At 40.4% G+C, this 9,767-nt stretch overlaps 1 protein-coding gene across 3 annotated transcripts; it reads right to left on the bottom strand.

The window, feature by feature from the left end:
* Positions 1-2,644: 2,644 nt before the first annotated feature.
* tal1 (T-cell acute lymphocytic leukemia 1) lies at positions 2,645-8,216 on the bottom strand. 3 transcript variants are annotated; one of them, XM_041054521.1, is made up of 4 exons: positions 8,070-8,216; positions 6,138-6,685; positions 5,638-5,756; positions 2,645-4,691 (listed from the first exon to the last, which is right to left on the bottom strand). In XM_041054521.1, the coding sequence occupies exons 2-4, from the start codon at positions 6,647-6,649 to the stop codon at positions 4,162-4,164; spliced, it is 1,161 nt and encodes a 386-aa protein (XP_040910455.1). In that variant the 5' UTR covers positions 6,650-6,685; positions 8,070-8,216; the 3' UTR covers positions 2,645-4,161. The 3 variants fall into 3 exon arrangements, with proteins under 3 accessions (XP_040910455.1, XP_040910456.1, XP_040910457.1); XM_041054522.1 differs by having other exon boundaries at positions 5,668-5,756; XM_041054523.1 differs by having other exon boundaries at positions 5,668-5,756; positions 6,138-6,665.
* Positions 8,217-9,767: the final 1,551 nt, after the last annotated feature.

Genomic DNA, 9,767 nt, shown 5'->3' with positions numbered 1-9,767 from the left:
GAATAATTGAAGTTAATGATATATAGTTGCACTTGTTTCCCACTAGAGGGTGTAAGGTGCCCAAGTTCTGCAAATAAACACTGGAGAAAATGTTGTATGCAGGCATTAGACTGAATATTGGTAATAAAAAGGTGGCAAACAAAGAATAAGAAAGCTTATGTTTTCATCATCAAGCTAGTGAACAAATGGGATATCTATATTTTTGTTGTGTGTTTGGTGTTGGTAAATTGTAAGGATGAGAAACTGCACAAGAAGGTAGTTACACTTCACTTAGCCTTTATTATGACATTTTGCTCTGATGTTTGATGTTGTGCATTTTACCTCTGAAATCAATAATGTTTCCATCACTGTATCTCTTCAGCTGTGTAGCAGGGTCTCTAAGGTTTGGACTATTATATCAAAATGCTTTCAGTTCAACAATATCTTTCGAAATATTTACCAATACACTATACTAAAGAGTTATCATAACGTGTGGATGTCTCATTGTTTTTATACAAATTTATAGATGACTTGCAGCTTTCAATTTGATCTACTGAACTTATACTTCCTCTGTGGAAGACTTCCCCTGAGGGAGACATATTGTTAGTGGCTGAGTTAGTGGTTGAGTATAAACTCAACCACGATTGTTGCCTGTGGCAGATGAGAGGACAAACAGTTACTATAACATGAAATATTGTGACAAAACAAACATTAAATTAACATCATCATCAAAAGACAGCCTGTAATTTTCTTCCTTTGTGTCTTTTATGAGAGAATCATTAAAGAACAGGTGATGCTTTTTTCCTCTGAATCCAACATCTGGGCCCAAGTCAAAAGAAGAGAAATTAACCATGACCAAGAATGTATTTAAATATATTTGGAAACAAATATATAGTGACTAAATGTGACTTGTTGCACTGAATTTATCATTTTGTATGACTTATAACAAGACAAGAAAAATTACTATTTTTTTCAGCTGGGTATTTTAAAGATGCGTCTTAGTTGCCATTCTGCTTAAATTGAAAGTTACTTTAATTAAGGGCATGTGTCATTTTATGAAGAATACTGAGACAGAACACTGAAACCTGTTAAAGAAGAAAACCTAGAATGACATCTCCATCTACTGGCAAAGGACATAAATTTACCACAGATTTCCACCTTATTTATGCTGCTGTTGGTGGTGATGGTGGTGTGTGTGTGTGTGTATGTTCAAATGTTGTTTTGCTTGTTTGTTTATAGGCCTATCTGTGGATGTGTGTGCGTGTGTGTGTGTGTGCATTTCTGTATTTTCTACTACTCTGTGTGAAAATATAAATAACTACCTTGGCCGTGTGTGCAGTGTAATCTGCTCCCAGCAGGCTGGATTCCCACTGTGAGAAAGACAGTATATTGTTCCTGCAGCACCACAGATAACAACTCATTAGCATACTGAATCATTTGGCTGCAAGAGCCACTCTGCCACCCATCTGCACTGAGCTGATAAACACACACACACACGCCAGCTCTCTCTCTCTCATTCACACACACACATACAGATCTATGCAGAGCACATACATACGCACAAGCCTAGTCTCACAAATACACAAACATGCACACTCATTCACACACACACACACACACACACACACACACACACACACACACACACACACACACACACACATACACACACACATACACACACACACACACACACAGGCACACACAGGCACAGGCACAAGCCTCCTCTCATTCCCTCCCTTTCAATCCCTCATATACACTCTCTGTATCCTTCTCTTTTTGTGAGTCTGTGTCTTTTTGAGAGTCAGGAACACTGAAGCAGGTAAATGTTTGGCAGGCATTAACCTAGAGAGGCCCTCAGAGGAGTCCCAGCACAGCCAGAGCAGAGCACAAGAGAGGTCTCCAAACACCTGGATGTCTCTGATGCACTCTGGAAGCAATTATAGTTTTTAGAAACGTCCAAGAGCTGATGCTGCTGTAGCAGTGTGTACTGGTGGAAAAGTCTGCTGTGTAAACTTTTTGAATAGGAAGCAGACTCCAGAAAATATAGCATATGTGTGGCAAAACTACAAACACTCCGCTAATTTCTTAATAAGGATCACAGGATGGCGAACATAACTTTTCGATTGCGTAAGGGGAGGACTTGAGGGGCGGTGGGAGTCTTGATCAGTATGGCGGTCTCACAGTGTGTAGAGACACAACACACACACACAACACGAGTGCAGCGGAGGCTGTCAAAACCACTTTCACAATGGCAGGATATCCTGCAGGTCACAGAGCCACGTTAACCTCCAAGGGAAGTTGTCATTTTTTGGTAGGAAGTGAGGATTCCAGCGCCTACTGGGGGAGTTTCATGAGGAGGTTGTGGTTTTAACTATACACTCTATACAGATAAGTTGGGAAACAGCTGCGTGGTATGCCTTTATCTTCCTCTTGGGATTAGTCAGTTAGGTTTTGAAATTATGGATAAGTGTGTAAAAGGGGGAAAGTTTGTTGTGTGTGATGCAATGTGGGACAGAAGTACATGTTCAGTTTGTAGTAAGAGAAATGAATTAAATTGATTTGAACTGAATTACACCACAGCAAACAGATCTGAAATATATTTAATTGAACTAAACTAAACTTTTATGAGCTGAATTGAATCAATAAGGCCCACAACATGCTTGAGTGAGATCAAATACAAGGCTTTTCCTCTGCGTGTTTTATTCAGGGGTTTTGTATAAAATTCATTGATTTAACATTGGATATATTTATAGATACAACTATCTTACAACAAATATGTCATTACCAAACGTACAATGTCCCTTTACTGCAATTCATAAAATACCATAGTTACCAAAGGTACCAATAGAGGCTACTAAGTCCTGCTGAAAAAGCAGAATAACCAACAACAGTGAGCAATACTTTAATGTCTTTTTCAGAAAACTGCTGGTGTTGTTATGATATTAACACTGTGCATGGTGTGTGTGTGTTTGCCTGTATGCCTCTGTCTGTGTGTCTGTATACGTATATGTGAAATGCGGCAATGAAGGGATTTATTTGTGTACCTTACTAAACTACAACTGCATTACAGTTAAAAAAAAAAATACACTGAAAGAGACATTCATATCAAAAGGACTCCATGGGTCATGTCATGATTTCATATGACCCATATTTTGTACACTTAAAGAAACACACTGCATGTCTTGTACCTCCACAGCAATTTCAAATAGATATATTCATTCCAGGCAGTGAGATTTGTTGTTGTCTGTTGCCATATTTGGTGTAATTTTCTCATCACCAAGGTGTAAAAGAAGCAAATGGTACCACATTTGATGTACTAGGTTCAGTTGTTTGATTTACATTTTGAATTTTTCTCATATCCTCTCATTTATCCTCAATTTCCTGTCTCCTAAAAGACCATTTTGCTAGTAAATCCATTGACAAACACACTACGGTACATCTTGAACCACATGACTTGAACTCGAGTCACTGTTATTACATTGTGCAGTGGAAATATAATGCTATTTACAATACATACGCGACTGCATGGGTACAGTTAGAGTCCAGTCCATTCATTTATGGCCTCCAACTGAGGCAAACTTACTTTTGTGTCATTATTGTAACACATTAAAGTTGTTGGGCAGAAATCTCTGGGTTTATTCAGTAACACTTTGGAACAATTTACTTGCAGCACTCTGCAAGCAAGTTTGCTCTGTTCTGGCTGCACCATAATGTAATCGATAATATCATTAGTGAATATCAAAAAGCTTTGCTAATGTCTCTTTGATTCTTTTGTTTGGTTTTGTCCTGTTTTATTTTGTTTTCTTGTTGTTTCTTTCTTTGTATGTTTTTTGTTTTTAGAATATTCGGTCTTTGGACTTTCAAAACATGGAAAGTTATAAGCCGCAGGTCAGTCAAAGACATGAGACATGCAGAATTTACAAGTCTTTTGTTGAATTAATTCAATCGATTACCAATCAAACCAAGCTATTCATCAGTGCTGCCTCAGGTACACTGTGAAGACAGGAATGTACTCATGATCCATTTTGGACACCACTATCTCATCACATGGTGCTTGATTCTCCTTCCTACTCTGACAACTCAAAGCTAACAGGTCCTGAGCATATCCATCTCTCATTTAGTCTCTCATTGTTCTCTTTCAGACTCAGGTTTTGTGTCCGTGGTCTGTTGGCATGAGCATCATCGGCGACTGGAGCCATCCAACGGGCGTCCATTACGCCTCAGATCCCTAGAAGCTAGATGCAGCGCTGTCCCACGAGAAGCCGTTAGAGTCCTTGGAGCTGGAGGTGAGTCCTGGTCCTCCATAAAGCTCTCAGGACTTCCTTCGGCATCTCCATCTGGCAGGCTTCCACAGCTGGAGCCTGGTGACATTGTCTCCAGAAGGTCATCCCTGGCCAAGCCCACCACTGTGTCTTGATGTGGTCCACCCTGAGGGCCCCCATCATGGGCCCCAACCCCAACCAGCAGCTGCGTTTCCCCATCAGTTGTGCTGCCAACATTCCTCCCTCCGTCCTGGTCCTCCAGGAGGTTTGAGAGGAAGCTGATGTACTTCATAGCAAGCCGAAGGATTTCGTTTTTGCTCAGCTTCTTGTCTGGAGGGTGAGTGGGGATGAGTTTGCGAAGCTCCGCAAATGCTCCGTTTACATTCTGCTGCCGCCAACGTTCACGACTATTGGTGAAGATACGACGAACAATCTTTGGCTGGCCAGCTAGCAGAGGAACAGGGAGAGAAAGAGACAGACATCGAGACAGTAAGGAGATGGGGCATCAGTAGATGCTATAACACAAACAACATGAAATGCTGAGCTGAAACAGATAATGCAGTCGGTAAAAGGGTAAAGCAAGTCAAGTGCAAAAATAAGAATGTAACAGCGGAAAAACAAATGCACACCGGTTTTGAGAAAAAAAACTTGCTTGTAGGAAAAGCTGGTTAAGTTTAATAATAATAAAGAATTATGTTACAAAATTGTCCTCCGTACAACCTTGGATTTTTAGATGATGGTACAGAAGCTTGCAAAAATATGTTGTGTGCCAAGGACGATGGAAATGCGATACAAGAGAAATTGGTTTAGCATGCCAAACCCCAGGAAAGGGTGTTAGAGAGACTGTGCGCTCCCTCTTTCATGTTTTATTCATTTTTTTATTTATTGAGGTGTGATTTTTTTAAAAATGCCCAACTGCAGGTAGTCACATCCTCCCACCTCCAACAATGGTGTCTTCCAGGCTATTGTCGCCCTTGGAACACACCCAGTCTATCTTAATCCTTCAGCCCACTCTGCAGTAAAACCTTGGCATGGAGGCAGCAGCACCCCCATCCTCCACCCCTGCATATGGCAGTGAGTGGGCCGCGGTGGAAAGATGTTTCAAATGAAATAAACCCCCAATCCGCTTGAAAAGACATTACGTTAATGGCATGCAGGTATACTTATTTGACATCCAGATTCTCTGCAGTAATTTATGCCGTGAGTTATGATGCATTTACTCCTCTTGGGTTTAACACTTAAGCTGAATGTTCTTTTTGCAAGGCATCTTCTGCAGCACTCAGATTAGGTACAGTATAGATCCATGTCAGTGGATGAATGACAATGGAGATGAGGAGGGGACGTTTAAAGGACTATATTGGCAGAAGGAGGACACAGCAGAAGCGCGTCTTACCATACTTATAAAGATCTAAAATGCGCCTACCCTCGTCGAGTTCAACCTCATAAGGCGCCGGGCGGCGCTTTACCCTGTTGCTGGGGTACATGCTGTACTGCTCTGACTCCCCTCCGAGACTATAGCAACAGAAAGCAGACAAAAGGTACACAGGTGTATGAGAAAATATCATTTCATGTATTGCATTTAAACCCAGAGCACCCTCCACTCCTTGCACCAGGAACACACACACTCAGAAACACACACACACACACACACACACATACACACAAGGCTAAACAGCTCTCTGTCACACATGCACATTCATGCTTGTCAACATAATGTAAACTCCTAAATAACATTTCAAGCATCTTTTCACACTACTGTGGCCTATTCCTACATAGAGCAACATCTATCAGCCATAAAACTTATAACTTTCTATAGTGAACAGTTACATTGATCAAATGAAACGTGCATTCATGAAAACTCTTTAATTTTTCTTTTCCTGTCTCCACCTTTACCTGTTGATGGCGGCGAGAGGCTGCGCCAGGTTGTAGAGCATCGCCCGGGCCGGGACAGGAAACGCGTTTGGGCTCAGTTGGACCATTCGAGCGTCGTCTCGGTGCGGCGGCGGCAGCGGCAGCGGTGGAGGTCTGCGAAGTTCCGTGATCGGCACCAAATGGCTTTCAGTCCTCTGCTCCACCGCTTTTATAGCGTCCCTCCTGGAGAGCTCGATCACCGGCACTTCCCTTTTCAGGTCAAGGGCGTTGTGAGAGGCAGTTTCCTTGGCAACGCCGTTGATGATGATGCTGATGCTGGTCCCGTTGCTCGAGTTCTGCAGAGGAACGTCATCCGTCTCTTCAACCCCCTTGAAGCTCCCTCCCCTCACCTCCCCCCCCTCCTCTCTCCCCGGCTCCTCGTCCTCCTTGCATCCGTTCTGTCTGGAGATGATGGAGGAGTCCTCCCGCTTTCCAGGACTGGATTCTGCATCGGGACTTCCATGACACAGCTCCGGCTGCCGTTTTTCCATCATTTTTATACCGTCACCACTCGCTCGAGCCCACTACTCCTAAATCAGATTTCTTTCTATTAATTTACAGCTCAGAACATTATTTGTTACAGTCTCAATACACCACATAACCACATAACAGTTGCTTTCCATGCAAGAATACGGGGAATTAACAAACTATTACTGTACTATATTACTGTAATCAAACTTAACATCAAATCACAAATCTTTCTTTTTCTAATTATCATTATCATGATTAGAATTATTATTGCCAATTGCAGACTTTATATTTACAAAACAAAGAGTATAAAAATACAATTGGCAAGCTATTAATTACTGGCTTGGTAAATTCTTTAAACAAATTAATGCATTTTATTCGATATTTTAAAATGATAAATTAAAAAAAACCTTCAGTACAGATATTTTCCCATAAAAGATTACACTTATGCTATAGGCTATGACAACCAAATTTAAAAACGAAAAAGGTTTAATTGTAAGTTATTCTATTATTATTGAGCTGCTGAAGGTTTGAGAGCTTTTTTAAAGCTGGGATGTGAAAGCTAAATGTGCAATTATGAATTTGCCTCAACCGAACATTTTTATAATAAATTTAGAGCTGGGGACATTTTTCAATCGTTAACTTGTCCTTCACAAAGACTTTTATCTTATGGTTTCTGCATACATGTGTTTTGGGGTTTTTTTTTCTATGAATCTCTTATCTACATTTGGCCTTCAGCACGGTGTACGCCGTTAAGCTAACATCTTATGTTAAACTATGTTTTAGCTTTGTATTAATTTACATTCATTTTTAAAAAGAAGACTATTTCGGTTGCTTAAGAGTAAAATTGTCGTGTTGTAGGGAGATTGTGCCAGGACCACGAAGAGAGCTTGGTAATATCCATTCCTCGTCGGAATAAAATCCCTCCTTTTTTTCTGTCCTCAGCCAAGCCATAAATAACCCGGTGAAGCTTCAAAAACATTGGGACCAGGTCAGTTTCATAACCACAGATGTCTGAGTGGGTCGTGTAATTTTTGTTTTATCGCTATGAAGGCCATAGTGCTGCTGTTGTTGAAGCCGAACATCAAAGGCTTGACACACTGAATGCACCACATACCACTGTTAAGTATTTTAGTCCGTAATGAATTCGATAAAAAAAATATCCTCAGAATATTATTATAAACCAACAACAGACCGCCAATTATATAATATAAAAAAGCGCACTTTTATTTCTGGGAATTCTCCAATAGGCCTCGCATCCGTTATTACATCCCGTACAGTCTCAACCACCCGATCGGACAATAGCAGAAAATATAGGCTAAATATTTCGCACGTAACACCAATAAAATGTAGACGATAGCAATCCAATTACAGCCTTTTGGAAGAACGAATATGGCGGTTTAAACAAAGAGATGTATTTTTTATTTTTTTATTTTTTGCACTTACCGTTCCAGCCGTGTTGATGTTACTGTGTAAGTGGAGCCATTTTGTGAGTGGGTCATCCATGTCTGAGGTTTTTCTTTTTTTCCCCTGCCAGTTGTGGAGCAGTGTGTGTGTGTGTGTGTGTGTGTGTGGTGTGTATGTGTGTGTGTGTGTGTGTGTGTGTGTGTGTAGCTGAGTTATTTCTCGCCGCATCCAGTGCGCTCCCTCAGTATGGGGAGCGGAACACAGGCCGCAATGTGGCCGAGTGAGATAAGCGCACGGTAGCGGCCTCTTCATTCCCGATAAGCCCCTAAACCCATTATTTATGAAATGATTCATTATTATTTGGCTGTCGTGGGTTATATAGACTTGTGGAGGGCAAAGCATTAAAAAAAGCAAACAGGCACAGCGCAAAGGCCTGTAACAACGTGTGGTGGTATACTGTAGCCTGAGCTCTAGTTGAGGTGTTTTAATTTTTTTTTTTTTTTTTTTTTTGATGAAAGAAACAAAAGCTCAGGTTAAGCTTTTGACCTATTTCTATTTTCAACAAAAGGTTTTTTTCCCCGCTAAGCCCATTTAAAATAAGATAACTGATTGTAGCAGAGGGTCGTCTACCTGTTTCAAAATGATTTATTTAATTATTATTTTATTCTATTAAAAAAAATAAAAAAAATAAAATCCATATCTATTTCTGCGCCTTGAGGCTTGATGTGCCACTGATACAATAGATTACAAAGGACGGGGGTCTAATTATGATAACGTTACCTTAATTGGATGTGACACAATTCTTCATAGATGGATAAATAAATAAATAAATAAATAAACAAATGGGCTTTTTCTTGTCATTATTTGTGTCGGGGGGGGCTTTGGACGGCGGTTCCCCGGGGTCCATGGGGAGTCATGGCTGGAGGAGATAAAAGCGCATCGGCTTCTGGTCCATCAGATAAAACAGCAGCAACATCAACGGTGACGCGCTATCAGAGCACATCCAGGACAGCCTAAATGGTAGCAGGTACATCCTAATAACGGATTTCCCACACAGTTTTTCCCCTTTTGTAGTTAAATGAATGCATACATTTAAACAATTAAAAATGCTCTAATTCAGCCAAACAAACCCGTGATATATCAAATTAAAGAACGCATGCGTTATTACATAAAGCGATAGATAGATTGATATCCAGATAGATGTAAAGTGTGGAAGATCCTACACGTTACACATTTTAAACATCGATCCCAACAATCAGTCACGATCTTTAAACAGCAGTCACGACCATCATCCTACATCCTGTGCTTATAACATCATCGTCTGACCTTACTTTTTTTTTTAAACATCTTCCAATGACACCACGAAGATTTTTGTTAGTGGGAAGCACTAAGATGAAATGCTTTAAAATTTCCACATTCAATAAGCCTAATTGTCCATAGCCACGAGGAACCCTTGACTGACTGGATATTTCATTTTCATGAGTTATACTGTCAGATCATGGCAGAAACTTTATAAATTCAGGGTTGGGAATCATACTCCAAGTTTAAATATTAATAACGTGCTTCTGCATCCAAAGACTGGATACCATGTGACAAAATTCTGTTGTTGTTGTGTCCATTTTTGTGACATGAATGCGCATAATTAATTAATGCCTTGCATTCAAGAATAAAACGTTTGACAAAATAGAACATTTTATTTAGAAGCAAATCAGCATCAGTTTCATGAAGCAATAGGTG

Source organism: Toxotes jaculatrix, chromosome 14, assembly GCF_017976425.1.
Source record: "Toxotes jaculatrix isolate fToxJac2 chromosome 14, fToxJac2.pri, whole genome shotgun sequence".
NCBI lineage: Eukaryota > Metazoa > Chordata > Actinopteri > Toxotidae > Toxotes > Toxotes jaculatrix.
This window is presented reverse-complemented; position numbering and strand designations above follow the sequence as displayed.

Coding starts and splice junctions, on each gene's coding strand:
- tal1 (XM_041054523.1), bottom strand. CDS start 8,125: ATGACCCACTCACAAAATGGCTCCACTTACACAGTAACATCAACACGG. Junction 6,666..8,069: donor ACATCAACACGGCTGGAACG/GTAAGTGCAAAA, acceptor GGCTCGAGCGAG/TGGTGACGGTATAAAAATGA. Junction 5,757..6,137: donor CCTCTCGCCGCCATCAACAG/GTAAAGGTGGAG, acceptor CTGTTGCTATAG/TCTCGGAGGGGAGTCAGAGC.